The 15523-nt window shown below is 57.0% G+C and overlaps 5 protein-coding genes across 5 annotated transcripts; 3 read left to right on the top strand and 2 right to left on the bottom strand.

The window, feature by feature from the left end:
* Positions 1-1573: 1573 nt before the first annotated feature.
* Positions 1574-2704, bottom strand: CH63R_12213 (Histone H1; the record flags this gene model as incomplete). Its single annotated transcript, XM_018307187.1, has 5 exons — positions 1574-1819; positions 1870-2135; positions 2198-2354; positions 2547-2573; positions 2633-2704. The coding sequence occupies 5 exons, from the start codon at positions 2702-2704 to the stop codon at positions 1574-1576; spliced, it is 768 nt and encodes a 255-aa protein (XP_018154028.1).
* A 5548-nt stretch (positions 2705-8252) lies between these two features.
* Positions 8253-9390, top strand: CH63R_12212 (uncharacterized protein; the record flags this gene model as incomplete). Its single annotated transcript, XM_018307186.1, has 4 exons — positions 8253-8582; positions 8670-8678; positions 8742-8990; positions 9088-9390. 4 exons carry the CDS (start codon positions 8253-8255, stop codon positions 9388-9390), a joined length of 891 nt encoding a protein of 296 aa, XP_018154027.1.
* Positions 9391-9803: 413 nt separating this feature from the next.
* Positions 9804-10652, top strand: CH63R_12211 (uncharacterized protein; the record flags this gene model as incomplete). The annotated part of the gene is made up of 1 exon (XM_018307185.1): positions 9804-10652. One exon carries the CDS (start codon positions 9804-9806, stop codon positions 10650-10652), a length of 849 nt encoding a protein of 282 aa, XP_018154026.1.
* A 529-nt stretch (positions 10653-11181) lies between these two features.
* Positions 11182-12129, top strand: CH63R_12210 (uncharacterized protein; the record flags this gene model as incomplete). The annotated part of the gene is made up of 1 exon (XM_018307184.1): positions 11182-12129. One exon carries the CDS (start codon positions 11182-11184, stop codon positions 12127-12129), a length of 948 nt encoding a protein of 315 aa, XP_018154025.1.
* A 1529-nt stretch (positions 12130-13658) lies between these two features.
* On the bottom strand, positions 13659-15515 carry CH63R_12209 (MFS transporter; the record flags this gene model as incomplete). The annotated part of the gene is made up of 6 exons (XM_018307183.1): positions 13659-14457; positions 14523-14695; positions 14766-14869; positions 14984-15051; positions 15109-15245; positions 15306-15515. 6 exons carry the CDS (start codon positions 15513-15515, stop codon positions 13659-13661), a joined length of 1491 nt encoding a protein of 496 aa, XP_018154024.1.
* Positions 15516-15523: the final 8 nt, after the last annotated feature.

Here is a 15523-nt window from a genome sequence, read left to right as displayed (position 1 = left end):
AGGAGACCCGTGAACAAAAACAGAAGACTGCATATACATATATATATATATGTGTGTGTGTGTGTGTGTGTGTTTACATACATCCACATACATACCAAAAACGTTCATCCATCTTGAACCGTCGTCCTTATAAGTCGCCCTAAACATACAGGCCCGTCGAGACAAGCAGCAAAACACCCCTCGAGTGTCCAGATTCCCCATTATCCGCCGAACACCGGCGACTGAGCTCCCCCGCCGCCCCCCGCGGCGGCCTGTGCCTCACCCGTCCCAAGCTGCAACGCGCTTCGAATCCGGACGCCCATGGCGAGACCACGCCGACCAATAACGTCAACCCGGCCAGGCGGTCACCCACCCTCCCCCAACACTCGGGAGGCAACACAATCGTCAGCGGAATGGCCACCAAGACAGCTACAAAACAACGGCCACGACGTCTTGAGTGTCTTTGTCGACCGTAGGTACACGACAACAAGAGAAGATGGGAAAACTTCCCAACACAAACGCGTGCTACCGTCATCAAGTAAGGTACCAACCACACCGTACCTACCTAGGTAGAAAGGTAGCCCGCCAGCAACGCGACAGAGACCGCTCACTTCCTCCCTCCACGCCCCGGGCCTCGTGAATCTCCTCGTCTTCAACAACCAGCCGGCGGTGCACGACAGCTCAGGCCTAATCTACGATTCATTCCCGTGTCTGCAGCCGGAGCATCGCCCAAGGGCCAGACGTAAACAAGAGGATAAGCGAAACCGCGTCTCGACTCCACCCCGAAACCCCCGTCCCCCCAACGTCCCTGGGGCGCGCCTTTTCCCCCTTTTGCCTCGAGATCCTCCGGTCCTGTATTCTTTCATTTCCCCCGTCAGGGGAGCCGTCAAACGAAATGTCGTCCCTTAATGATGTACGGTGTGTACAGTGTCCCAGCTCCTCGGGACCACCGCTTGTAATCAAGTACGCGCCCCCGCCCTGAGAGATTCGTTCGAGCGAGAACGCGGATCCTGCTCACGCCAGCTCGCGTCAAAGTTCACAGTCTCGCATCCTCCCTCAAGCATTATCCTCATCAAGCATTGCCATTGGGAAATTTTCAACAGTGAAACGCTCTCAACGTTGGTATATCGCGCGAGCTATGTTACAGTAGTCGGGGAGAGTCCGTCCGTGCCGCATAATCAAAAGATATCGACCCGAGTGCCGACGCAGACATTGGGCACGCGCAGGACGCGTAAATACTCTCCAGACAAGCTCAGTATCAAGAAACCCCTTTCGATCCGACATGTCCCTTTCACTCAGCTCAAGGCCAAGGACACAAGACGCGCGCGCACACCCACACACGATAGTAGCAAACAGTAACAGCACACCCAAAAAAAAAAAAAACAAGACAGAAACGCGTTGCGTTTTCCCTCCGTGGTCAGTTTCCCACCAACCACCCCGGCCCTTTGCCCTTTCCCAAGTTTAAAAACAATCGACTCCCCGTGAACGCCGTTGGAGGAAGATTCGTGACACCAAACATTTGCTGTGTGAAAGCCGAGCAAATCCGGCATTGCGTCATCGTAACGGTTGGTTAGTTGGATGAAGAGCGTGCCGCTTATGCGGAGGCAGCGGGAGCCTCAGCCTTGGTCTCCTTCTTCTCAGCGGCGGCCTTCTTGGTCGCCGCCTTTGCGGGCGCCGCCTTCTTCGGGGCAGCGGCAGCCTTCTTGGGAGCGGCGGCCTTCTTCTCCTTGGTCTCCTTGGTCTCCCTCTTGGCGGCGGGAGCCTTCTTCTCCGTCTTGGTGACGCGACCAGTCTTAGTCTTGCTGAGCACGGCAGGCTTGTCCTCCTTGGCGGGCTTCTCCTGCGACGTGTCAGTGGGTGAAGCGAGGTGAGTGAGAGATATGGACATACAGCAGCGGCCTTCTTGGCAGCGGGCTTCTTCTCCTTCTTCTCAGCGGCAGCCTTCTTGGGGGCAGCAGCCTTGGTAGCGGTGGCCTTCTTCTCCTTGGGCTCCTTGGTCTCCTTCTTTGCGGCGGCCTTCTTGGGAGCAGCAGCCTTCTTTTCCTTAGGCTCCTTGGCCTCCTTCTTCGCGGGGGCCTTCTTCTCAGCAGGCTTCTTCTCCTTCTTCTCGGCAGGCTTGGGGGCCTTCTTGGCCAGCTTGGTGCCACCAGAGGGGCCTATGACAATTTAGCACAACGGCATCATAGACGGCGGGCGTCAGACGGTAAAGACGACGTACCCTTGGGCTGCTCAAAGACGCCCTTCTCAACACCGACGCGAATGGCCTTGTTGAACAGCGAGTCGAACATGTTGTCGCTCACAGTGTCGCTGATCTGGTTGTTGGCCTTGACGTACTTCTTCAGGGACTGACGGGAAGATCCATTGCGGTCCTTGAGCTGCGATAGGAAGACGCGTTAGTAACATGACATGCCTTTAAGATACCGGTGGCGGCAGCGTGAGGGTAGCGGAGTGATCGAGGACCACGGGTGCAGAAGCCAGGCGCGTGATGCGCTAACATGCCAGGTGACCCATGGGCCCGTCGGTCGCGTAACCCTTTGCGCCGGAGGCAGGGGAGCGGCACAACATACAGCAACAATGGCATCAGTGATCATGTCCTATAAATGGTTAGCAAAGAACGCGACAAACAAGAAGTCCGGTGTTCAGAGTGACAAACCTGGTAGGTGCCGTGGCTGGCCTTGGTCTTGGTGGCGGGAGCGGCAGCGCCCTCGGTCTTCTTGGGAGGCATGGTGGGTTGCGTTTGGGTTGGAGTGTAAGAGTAGGTGTTAGAAAGTGGTGCACTTGGGCGGATGCAATCGAAAGGGCGATTGAAGACGATGGAGAGGCTGGTGATCGAAAGAAACTGGCGACGCGTTGGTTGTTATTGTTGCGAGAGGCGATGAGAGGAAGAGGTCCGGAACGAGAGGGGGGGAGGAAGCGCGTGCGTGGAGGGGACGGGGCATGTTTTTATAAATGGGCGGGGGCCGTTGGGCGCGGTGCGCAATCAGTAACTTTTTTTGGCCCTTGGCCCTGCCTGGGGGGGACCTGAGTGAGGGTGTGTCTGCCTCTTTTTTTCCTTTTTTCCTATTTTCCCCCCCTCCGTCGCTGGTGCGGGTGTACCATTTGGGGCGCGTTTTTTTAGGGGGGAGGGGGGGGGGACAGGGTGGAGGTGATGGGCGCCGGACAGTGAGAACCACGAGGACGGGCGCACCGCACCACCACCCACCCACCGACTTGGGCCTCTTCCTCCTTCGTTCCTCCTCTCGCCTTCCTCGGTTTCCCTCTCTCCCCTCCTTCGTCCACCTCCTTCCCTCTCTCGCCCATCTCACACAGTCTCCCAAGCACACACCATCACACCATCCCCTTCTCTTTCCCCCCTCTCTCTCTCTTTCCCAATTCTCCCACACCAGACACTAGTCGATGCGTGACTTGTATGACCTTTCATACGTAGAAACTCCTGGTCCCGAACGCGTTGAGAGCGAGACGCCGTCGTCCCGGTTCCCGTTGGGCCTAGTAAGGTCGTCGAGCCCGGGTCACTAAAACTAAGGTAGCAGATGCAGCATGCAGCAGCAGCGGGTGCCAGACAGCTACAGGCAGAGCCCCAGCTTCCATCCTGCTGCGGGCTCGACGTCGTCCCTCACTGTTGCTCCCGCTCACTTTCTGCCACACATCATCTTCACCCTCTTGTGCTCTCACGCTCTCGTGTCTTCCACGCCCCTTTCAGGATCCTGTCCACCTGTCTGAACTTGAATTGCCGGTGGCGCTGGGCCCGCCGACGATAAACGTGCGTCTCTATTTTGGACGTGTCCGGTCGGCGCGGCGGCGTTGCGAGAAACCATCCGTCGTCCGGTCGTGCCAGCTTCCAGCACGGCCGTCATCTTCGCCCATGGACGGGCACTTTCTTTCTCTTCCCCTTGCTGGTCGCCAGACGTCCACATCCAGCCAGTCTCGAAAAGACAACAAACACTTCTGTGATCTCCGCCCGGTCGTCACCTGGGATGTGGCGGCTGGAATACCTCGAGCATGGCAGAGAATGTCGTGTGCGGCGACGGCAGGTCCCATCCCCCCTCACGACAACAACACCTGAGCTCCGCCCTCCAACTCACACTCCCCTCCGCTCCAGGCCCAGCTCGGCTGTCCACCCCCCAAGCTCCGGACAGCGGCAATGCATGAAGCTCCTGAAGCTTCTGTCGTCTCTGGAGTCTGCTGTCACACCCTGGTCCGTCCTGGACCCGGTCCCCTTGTCGTCCCCTGCGACTGGTTCGAACACCTTGCCATCCCACGCTGTAACTGCGTCCAGGCCGGGGTCAGTCCTTCTGGTGCCCTTCGGCTTCCAACACAGCAATACCTTGTTGTTCTAGGGGACCTCGCTGACGAAATTGAGTTGACCCCGGACAGGCTAGGCCACTGCCGCCTGCGCCGCCAGACAGATGGACTTGACGACGACCTGTCGAGTCCCTGAGCCGTGAGCCAGCCCGCCCAGGGAGCCCACCTAACAAAGGCAAACGCACCCCGCCCGGCCAGATCCCTCGCGCCTTCCGCCAGAATCAAGCACAATCAGTATCTATCGGTGCCCGTTGTTCCTTCCTTTCCTTCCGTGTCTGTCCACTGTCCACTGTCCACTGTCCTCCTCCCCACCGTCATCGTCCCTGCTTCGTTCCCATTTTCCCATCGCAACTGCCATGTTTGTTTTTGCTAATGACCACCCTCCAAAAGATACATGCGGCATGTACCTTTCCCAGTTGTCCTTCTGTCGCATTTTTCATTTTCATACTTTCCTCCCATCCCTCCTGTCTGAATTTTTTGATTGGTCCGGTTCATCTGTGTCAGTGGGAGAGAGAGGGAAGGTGAGTTGCAGCCGTCGCACTCGCCGTGGTCCTTCCTTCCCCTCCCTCACTCGCCCTCTGATCCCGCACACGTCGCCATCCCACCAAACTCATCCTCATCGCCCACCTCGAAGCACCCGCGCTCGTCTTCCTCCTCCGTCCCTCTCCTCTTCCTCTTCTCTTCCATTTTCCCTCCCGTCGCCCGTTCTACTCACCCTCCATCACGATTAAATGACTCATGCCTCGCAACTGCCACGTTTTCGAGCCCTGCACCCGCCGATCCACCGCCCTCCGACCCGGCCCCAACTTGCCTCGCCTCCCAACACCTTTCGCCCGCCGAAATGTCCGTTTTTTGCCCATCGTCGCCCAACTCGTTCGTCGCGAATGCCACCAGTCGCATCCGGCCCCTCACTTTGCACTTCCGGTTTCATCTCGGTCCAGTCCCATCATGCTGTTGCTCGCATTTTTCTCCATCAGTTGGTGTTTTTTTCTTGCCTTGTATCGCGTGGTGCAGTCCGGGCATCGCGCACCGCACTCCGAGGGGAAAACGGTCTGTCGTGATTCGGTCGCGCTTCGTGTGAATTGAAGCTATCCGCAGCAAACCATCTTGCACCACCCCCTCCATCGCAATCACCACCAACGCCATGTCGCTGCACCTGGGAAATACCCGATCCCATCGTTTAGGTCGACGATCTGTTCGGGCATATTTTTTCTGGAATTCTGCCATTTTCCCTGCCTGATTTGACTTACACCGAGTTTCGCCCCTCGTTCCCATCGCGATCGCGTCATGCGACCGGCGGAAAACAGTGCATCGCCTCTCCCACGTGCCCACGACCGCACCCTTTTGCAGCGACTTCTCTCGCGTCTCGTGCAATCTTTGGATCGCTTTCTCCATTGACAGCCGGTTTTAGTGAGCAATTTGAGGTCAACCTCGTGCCATCAGGGTACATTGCAGTTGTTATGACGAGAATCGTGATGGAAGCTATTCACATTTGGCAGGCCTCGTCCCTGAACCGCGACTATCGCCACCTCCACTGGTCTGACGTCCCTATAAACACATTTAAAATGATCATCAAACCTCGTGCTCTATTTTTCTCCCTTTTTTCGATCATCAGAGTCGCTGTTTGCTTCAGTGCTGCGACCTTGAGCATGACGCATGGATGCCCGAGGTGGAGGAGATGTGTGTGCGTCACCACCTCGCAACTCGCCTCGACCGACACGTCGCCAGCGCCTCGCGACGAACTTCGAGACAACGAGACTGTGACCAGTCATCGTTACGATGCTGAATTAAATAAGATCAGAAGCGGATCCGAACACGACAGCCAGACATTCACTCATAAACCGGCATCCTGTGAACCGTGACAACCAGAAATAGGGGAAGGCTGTGTGTCACGTGGTGCCGGTCTCCTACACGCACAGCAACTCTATGACGGAGAAACCGTTGAGCGCCGCATCTGACGATTAAGTGTTGAACAATTCCGATAAAAGCCATCTTTGGGGGGGTTGCGATCATGAGATAGTGTCGCGTTTGTCTTTCCAGAGTTTCTGTGTCGAAACAAACACGATGCGTCTCCAAGGCAGATCAGACCGGTGAGCCCGGCGAGCCCTGATGAAAGGCCGCGTGTGTGCGATGCCGCGGGCAGCTTGGCTACACGGGGAAGTTCAAGTTCCCCATAGTTGTGTGCTGCACTATACCATCAGACAGAGAAACAGGACAAAAGGAATTCTGGACAAATGTTGCCGTTGCGTTGCGTCGAGCAGCCCAGTTGAGGCCGTGCTTGTTGTGACTCCCCGACGCGTGTCTGCATCCGCAGCCACCGCCCAAGTGACTACAACCTCGCGCAGCCTGCAATTTTGCAGGCCGTACAAACTGGATGCGGGCGGTAGCTGAAGGGATGGAAGAAGAAGAAAAAAACCCTGACCAGACTGCCGTGGTATTCTTACACAGACAGCATGCGGCGCCGGCTCCGGTCCTGACGGCGACGGCGGCGGCAACCGTAGAGAGCATCGAGGCGTGACGCGTGCAGATTGTTGGGGACCAGCGTCTGCGTCGCGGCTGCCGTCAGCAGGTGCAGTTGTGTCGTTCACCAAAGGTGGAGACATTCCCTGATCTGGAAGGTGGGGCGACGAGATGGGAAAAGGGTGGAAGAAGCTATGACCACCGCTCTCCCGTTGCAGCTCGGAGCTCCCGCCTGGTCCTGCGTCAGCGTCGGTCGGGGGGGGTCTCGGTCTCCACCGACAAGTCCCGCCGTTTGGCTTTGTTTTTCGTTTCTTTTTTTTTACTTTTTTTTTTTCCCCCTTCTAAAATCCTTGGTTGGAGAACATCGGCAATATGACCACCCAGTCGGGTGGGTGTGGCGCAGTTAGGAGTTTCGATTTTTCAATTCTGAGCGCATGAGGCTGATCCACGCCCGTGGTTCTTCGTTGGGATGCCTAAGTAAAGGGACAAAAAAGACTCAAATTGAGAGGTCTGCAATTTGAGGAAATAGGAATGTTCCTTGATTGATCTTGCTGTCAAGTTGCAGGAACGTCGCTGAGGGAAACACAGGGGAAGGGTATTAGTTGGGCGCCACTATCGCCACATGTCTGCGCACCGCCTCACGCGCGAACTCAAACCCATTCCCCCTCACCCCGCTTGGCAGAGTCGCGGGAACTGGGGCAGAGTCGTACCAACTCATACTCAATTGCAAAAGCATTCTGTAGCAGTTGAATGTATGTTAATCATCAATGACTCGTCGTCGAGATAACCAAAGCGAAAAACACAAAAAAAGAAGTTCTCCCCTTCCAGAATCGAACTAGAGACCTTTCGATGACAATGTAACCATTACAGTCGAACGTGATGAACCAACTACACCAAGGGGAGCTCAAGGCTAAGCCTTGCTCGGTGTGGTAGCTTGAATGAATTGCGGAACTATGTAGTGATGCCGAAAGATCGCCGAGGTTCGTCTGTTTGTCGTGGTGTAATCCGCCCAGCCGTTGACAACCCACCAACACAGTTCCATGGCTGGGCAACTTAATACCATGCTCCTAGAAATCTGAAACACTTAAAAACATGCAGGGGAAAACTAAAGGCAATTGCTGGTCACGGCGACAGAAGAGAGCAGCTCAACCACGAGTCCGAGCCGGGAGGGACCCCATCCCATGTCCTGTCATTCACCAGAATGGTGATGGTCCAAGCGAGAAGGACGCCAACTACCGGACCGATCCAGTGGTAACAATGCAGGATGGATGGAATTGGATTGGGGGCGGGACCACTTATCAACCTCGCTCACTTTCCGACCCGATTCCTCAAATCTCATAGGCGGCAGCCGACAGAAGCCGGGTTTCCTTACTTATCGGCCCTTGTCAAATTCTTCACGCTTGGCTTCCCGAGGGCATATTTCCTACCATTTTCTCCCATTTGTTTTTTCGTTTTCTCTTTACACTGTTGCGTTCGAGAACAAAGCTCAAAATAACCCCCCTCGAGTCACAATGCGCAGTTCAATCGCCCTCGGCGCCCGTCTGGCCCGTCTCCCAGCCCAGATTCCCCGGCGCGCCTTTGCGACCTCGGCGCGGTGTCCCGCGGCCGCCAACGGCAACAGCAACGGCGCGGCGCTGAACCCGCGATGGCTCTCCGAGCTGCAGGCCCGCATCAAGAAGTGCGGCAGCCTCGGGCTCCAGGGCCAGCAGAGGGAGGAGCTGAAAGCGCTGCAGGAGGCCGTCGACGGGCAGTGGCTCGAGCTGCTGGCCGGGCGGGAGGGCTTCCTCACGGGCCCCGGGTGGAGGGGATTAGATAGGCATACCGTGACCTGGGGAGACCAGGTTCGTGCGCCCGCGTGTTTTGAAAAGCTGGGATGAGACGGGATGAGAGTGAGAGTATCGCTGACTTAGACCCGGGGGGATTTACAGGATGCAATGGTGAGTTGACTGTGCGTGCGTGCGTGCGTGCGTGCGTGTTTGTGAGCGTATGTGCGTGATCAGGAGAGGCCACTAACACGACGCGCAGGGTACGATTCACACCTGAACTCGGGCGAGTGCAGACAGCAGCTCACACGCGCAGGTCACGTAAACAACGTCGTCTACAACAAGTACGCCGAGTCGGCGCGGTTCAACTGGCTGCGCAACTTCGCCACCACCATCGACCCGACACACAGGGACGCGTGGGAGGCCTTCATGTCGCCGCGTGACGTCGGGCTCATCATGAGGAGCATGAAAACGGACTACAAGTTTGTAAGTTTGCATGCGCCCACGTGGCGGGCCATGGATACGGCACGGAGACCGGCCCGGTGCGACTCCGCCTGCTGCAACGGACACTGACAAATCCCAGCCGATGGCCTACCCGGACCACGTCACGGTCCTGCACAAGATCGTGTCGGAGCCGACGTACGAGTCCGACTACATCCTGCTCGAGGCCCTCCTCGTGTCCGACGTGCACCGTCGCCCCGCGGCGCGCTGCTTCGAGGACATCGTCGTGTACGACTACAAGGCGGCCAGGAGGACGCCGCTGAAGCCCTTCATGGTCGACCGGCTCCGCGAGACGTACGAGGCGCAGGAGCGGAGCAGGGTCGAGGTCGAGGGCAAGGTGCAGGGGCTTCTCGAGGCCGTCGAGAAGCTGGAGAAGGCGGCGTAAGAGTGGTATTGTTTCGGAGGTACATACCGGCGATGGAATGGAAGGGTGAATTGCGACATTAGACGGGGTTGCACATAGACTTAGACTTACACTATAGATCTCACGCGGAGAAACTCACACAAAAACAAATAGAATAATAGACGCGGTCGGCCGCTGTTGTTGCACACATACAATGATGGGCTGGGTCAAGTCCGCGGATATAATTATATGGGCGGCGTGAGGCCTTTGGTCGGCTGAAAGTGGAGATTTCATGCCGATGTCGAACCCCCCATTCTTCAACACTCATTCATCCATCACTCACTCATCTCATCTCTCCTCTCATCCTGCCCCCTCACCTCATCAAACCTTGTGACATACAAACAACTCATCCAAACTCACTCATACACCTCTATCTACCACGAGACTCATTCACCATGGGTAGCATCTCATTCCGCGAGCACATTCGCTGGATCCCCGACGAGGCGAGCGAGCCAACGTCGACCATAGTGCTCACATCCCCGCAGCGCCGCTTCGTCGACCTCCGCATCCTCAAGTCGGCGCCGACGGCGGACGCTGCGCAAAGTGAGTTCCCCTCGACCACTAGTCCGCCGCTCCTTCACGTGCCATGTCATTCATTCACCCTCCCCGCTTCCAGAGGACAGACAATGCATGATTTGAGTCGAACCCCCGCGAAACTGACACCCCGTCGAACAGCGACGCACGCCGCCGGGCGCCTGGAATGGGGCATCGCGGGGACCTCGTCATCAACCCTGCGCGACGACGGCGCCGGCGGACAGGTGCGACACTCGCGCTGGGAGCACTGGATTGACTCGCGCACCACGGATCCCGAGAACGCCGCCGACGAGGGAGACATGTACGAGCAGGCCGACGGGCTGACGCTCGAGAAGGGCAGGATGGTGAACCCAGCCACTGGGGAGGAGACGGACTACGAGGAGCTCTGGCGGGACGTCGAGCCCGCCGCTGTCGTCGGCGGTGGGGGGAAGGCGGTCGAGTGCATCGTCCTCCGGTTCGAGGACGAGCAGGCCGGGGCGAGGGGGTCGGTCGTCTGGCTCGGGCGGTTCTGCCAGGGCATCTCGCGGGTCGGGGAGGACGTCACGGCCGAGAGGTGGGAGTGGAGGGATGACGGGGGGTGGAGGAGGACGATGAGAATCGGGGAGAGAGGTCTGCCGTGCGAAGCTCTTCTGAAGACGGGCGCGCTGCTGACCGTGGGCGCCCACGTCGTGCACGAGGATCTGGTGTGGGATGTGCTTGAGAGCTGCTGATGGCTGATGAAGTCATGAACACGGTCAGCATCGTGGCTTCCAAGGCGATAGACAAAGTCTTTCTTGTCCAGGCTTTTTAGACACAACATGGGTGGAGGCGAAAGGGGCCATTAGGCTTCTCGACCAGCATCATACTGTTAGCCAACCAGCAGGATCATGTACTAGAAGGGTTCTTCCGGCTCCGTCAAGGTGACTGACTGCTCTTGGCTGATGTTCATCACGTTAGAGTTGAGGGCATCCTCGGATGACAGTCCGCGGTCAAATTCTAATGCGCAAACTCGGGCAGATGCAGTGAATGGAGTCACAGTAGGTAGTCAATCTTTCTCCGGGGCCACCGATCAGAACTATATATTGTGTAGCCGTTCTTCTTATGTTTTGTTGTCACTTTCAAGGAGGATACATACAGAAACACACACACTTCACAGCCAAACACGTCATCAACGGAACCGCTCTCAACTCTCGTTAACTCCCACCTACTGGGATACTCATCAACTTTTGTTGAATCTACCCCCAATACCAGCCATCCATCATGGCCACAACTTTCCATCAGTTCTCGTCTCTCCCGCCCGAAATTCGCATCCTTATCTGGGAATGCGCCCTCCGTCCCTCCCACCCGGGCGTCCACTTCTTCTCGCTGGAAACGAAGGCCATGGTCACAGAGTCCGTCGGCCGCCGCAGGCCTTCAGGGGTGCCCAGGAATACAAGATACATCCTGGCGCCCCCAGCCTTCACCACGGGCCCGCAGCGCATGTGGCAGGACGACAACCCTTCGACCTATCTCGTCGACGCCGGCCTGTGGTCCGCGCAGAGGGAGTCGAGAGACGTGGTCCAGAAGCACCTGAACCAGCTCCTCAAGCCGCACAGCCCAGGCGACGCCCGCGACGCGACAGGTCCCGATCAACAACCCGGTGGGACGCTCAGAATGCTCCCGCATCAGGACCTGATTTGCATTCAGGTCGGAGCCCGCCAGAACGTCATGGCGGACAAGGCACTGTCCGACCTCCGCACCATACTACAGCGCCCCAGTCCGACGGTGGGGTTCTCGATGCCCGTCCACATCGCGTTCGAATACGACGATAGCTGGGCCATCAGCGGTGAGGACCGCCTCAGCCTCCTGCGATCGGAGGCTGGTCCCAGGGGCTGCTTCATGCACCTGCTCAACTCGATCTACCTCGGTAAGCTTTCAGCGGAGCTGTACCTCATTGACTACCGGCTCAAACTCAAGCCAGGCGTGTCGGCGCCCTGTCTCTTCCGCGCCGATGGGTACGAGTTCCGGGGTGTCGACAGGTCGCGCGTCGAGGGCGGCGATGGGGCGTCGAGCATCTGGGGGTTCGTGGGGGCCCTGAACCGAATCGCGGCTCTCTGGTGGATGTCTACCTACATGTTGCCGTGGGGGTCCGAGCTCGATGAGGATACGCAGCCTTGGAACTACTTCCACCGCCATCATGCGAGCGTGCTCGTGTGCCAGAAGGAGTGAGGTTACTGGCGATGATGAGTGGAAAGAAAGGGGTTGGTGGGGTTGGGCGTTCATGCGTGCTAAGAAACTTGGGACATTTTTCGCGTCCCAGAGGGCACTGACGGAAATTAAATATCATGTTATCGTAGAAGTGTAGAGCTATTCAAAAGAATTCGCACCACCCACCCACTGACTTCGAAGGTGTGTGAGCCAGCGTGATGTGTAGATGGTCAAACTCTTTAGCAGGCACAGTCTGGGCGTCGTCTCACGGCCCACGTATTCCACTCAACACCCAGATGGTGCTCCTAAAGCGGCAGGTTTTGTTTCTATTAGACCGCAGCTACCTTTCAAACGTTGAGCTAGCGAGGAGGGATGTCGATGCGGCTGGCAAGATGAACACGGCTTCTCTATTCAACCATATTCACTCGCACACCCTGGGATATGACTGAAGTCCGTCTCTGCTCATGACCGCCGAGTCCGAGTTGAGGTGGAAGGTCGAATGATTACCACTGCAGAGCCAGGCATATCGTTCAGTCGCGATCATGATTTTCATGTGGCATTGTCCCTTGGGTTTCCCCTCTATTAAACCCTTATGAAAAAGTCTGTAGGTCGAGCTGTAACTTATCGGTGGCTAGTCTTGCATTTCAAGTGGTGAGCTACTCGGCCCCTGGCTAGAAAACTTTACATCACAGTGAGAGCGCTGATAGGATAGGACTTATGTATTTACAACCCTGCTTCAAGTCCTCGCTAACGCAAAGCCTGAAATCGAGACCGAGGCCACAGTTGTCGAAGAGGAGTCTAAACATAAACGTCCGGCGGATTCCCGAGCTGGCCCGGTGCTTTTTTGCTTTCTGTGACGTGAAACAGTGAGAGGACTCAGATTTCAACTCAAAGTTCGAGGCTAGAGCTGGCTCCAGTTTGATACAGGCAGACAAACCCGATGCCTCGGTTCGATGGGACGGCAAGAGACGTCCGGAGCGGCAACATTTTTTTACTAAGATGAAAAGTAGCCAATTCCTCGACTTTGTTCCGTTCGCAGAATTTGAAACAGCTGTGAAAACCCAGACTAAGCCTTCTGAAGGTCATGTTCAATCATTCTGCCTTCGAGCTACACGTAGCTATACCACGCCGTGAAAGCCCAACTGCCGTCCATCTAGCAACACTGACGGATGTTTCATGTTCGATGAACATTACAAAGATTCCAGATACCGATCTGGTGACGACTGCTTTGCTGACAGCAGCAAGGAGGTTTTGTGATCCGCGATTGTGGATTGTCTCATAGAACCAAGTTGGGAGGTTTTATACACTGCCACAATTGCTGTCATGCTCAAAGGAGTTCGCTCAAGAGCAGATTCGCTCGTTCAAACTGCCATGCTTGGCAGTTGTTTGAGAAGCGTACCCAGAGGACAACAGTGCACATGTCTCCTTTGGTCAAGTATGAGAGCTGTGACAAGAAAGTCCATTGGCCGCTCCTCTCATCATGGTCCTTCTATGGAGCCAAGAGCTCGATTGGCAGATGGCCGGAGGCAAACAACGGACGCCTTATGAGATTAATACACATAAAAGTTCGTTTCCTCTGGGTGCTGCTCTCTCGTCTTCTTGTTCTTCCGCTGCAGGGAAATCCGCAACCACCAAGCAATCACAATCACCCCCACCGAGAAGGCAATGCTGGCGATCCACGCCGTGAGATAACGCGGCGAACCCGAGCTGGGCCAGAGATACGGCGTGTAGATGCTGGCGATACTGCCCAGGGTGTTGCACATGGCGATGGAGACGGCCTTCTTCTCGTCCGTCTGGCCGAGGGTGCTGGAGGCCCAGCCGAGGATCAGGTTGTTGATCCCGAACGTGGCGCCCACGAAGAAGACGATGCCGACCAGGCGCGCCGCGATGTTGAGCGTGGCCACGGCGACGACGAAGCCGCCGATGACGATGGACTTCAGGATGGTGATGTGCCACGTCCGCTCGTTGTAGCGGCCGGACGTCCACGAGACCAGGATGCCGACCGCCGCGGCGAGGATGTACGGCGGGCACGTCAGCGCCAGGGTGACGGTCGTGCTGTAGCCCAGGGTCTGCATGACGGTCGGGAGGAAGTTCTGGAAGCCGTTGGCCGCGAGGTGGAGGTGGTACATGAGGCAGAAGGCCCAGGTGCGCCAGTCGACGCACGCGTCGCGCAGGCCTGTCCACACGCTCGTCCCTTCGCGGCGGCCGGTGGTGTCGATGTAGATGCGGTTGTGGGCGAGCTGCCTCTGCTCGGGCGTCAGCCAGCGTGTTGTGAGCGGGTGGTCCGGGAGGAGGAACAGCGCGGCGACGGCGACGCCGATGGACACGGCGCCTTGGATGATGAACAGCCTAGAGATGGGGGTTTTCAGCCGCGAGATTCTTGGTTGATGTACAAAGAGCGAGGCTTTTCTTACCACTGCCAGCCCGCGAGGCCCATGGACCCGTCAAGCCCGGCGAAGATGCCTGCTGCGATGAGCCCCGAGAACGAGCTCGCCAGCATGTTCCCCGTGTAAAAGAGGGACATCCGCGTCGCGACCTCTTTTCTGGTGTAGAACATGCTGATGATGTAGAGCGCGCCGGGGTAGAACTGGAGTGGTTCGAGTGTGAGTAGCTGTAGCACTCGAGAGCTTTCCATCTTCTTCAAAAGGGGAACGTACAGGAGCTTCGGTGATACCCAAGAAGAAACGACAGGCAATCATTCCGCTGTAGCTATTGACCTTGAACGTCAAGAGACTGACCACCGACCAGGCCATACAGAACCCTGAGAAGAATGAGATATCAGCAAAGGCAAGTGGTGACCTCCAAGCCCCCCCTCCAGAACAAGGAGCTCGGGGGGGCGTGGATACAATGCGTTGAAAGAGACAGGAAACCTTACCAGCCATGTACCAGGACGGCCGCACCCTGCTGAGAATCATGTTGGATGGGATCTGGCCACAGATATACCTGCACGACAACATTAGAACACGTAAAGCCTTGGTCACGACGGGCAGGCAGACTCACCCTACAAACAAGATGGACACACAAGTGTTGTACTGGGTTCCGACCAAGCCGAGGTCCTTTTCTAGGCCATTCAGCCTGGCGTTGATGATGGCGTTTCTGTCCAGAAAGTTGAACAGGTACATGAGCCACAGGATGGGCTGGCATTCGTTAGCATCGAATCGCATGCAGCGTGCCCGGTAACCCGCTTGGTCACTCACGATGATGTAGGCGTCGAGCTTCTTCACGAGTGCAATCTCCTTTGGGTCCGTCTTGGCGTGTGCTCCGAACTCGTCCACCTTGTCCATCTTGGGCATCTTCTGGAAGTCTGCGTCGTCGTTCGCGGTGTCGACACGGTTGATCGAGTTCGCCTCTCCTCCCACGACCCCTGCCGACACATGGCCGTCGTCGAGAGGTTTGTTGGCGGCCATTGTGCAGT

Source organism: Colletotrichum higginsianum, chromosome 8, assembly GCF_001672515.1.
Source record: "Colletotrichum higginsianum IMI 349063 chromosome 8, whole genome shotgun sequence".
Lineage (NCBI taxonomy): Eukaryota > Fungi > Ascomycota > Sordariomycetes > Glomerellales > Glomerellaceae > Colletotrichum > Colletotrichum higginsianum.
Note: the sequence above shows the minus strand (reverse complement) of the source record. Positions and strands in the feature narration are given on the sequence as shown.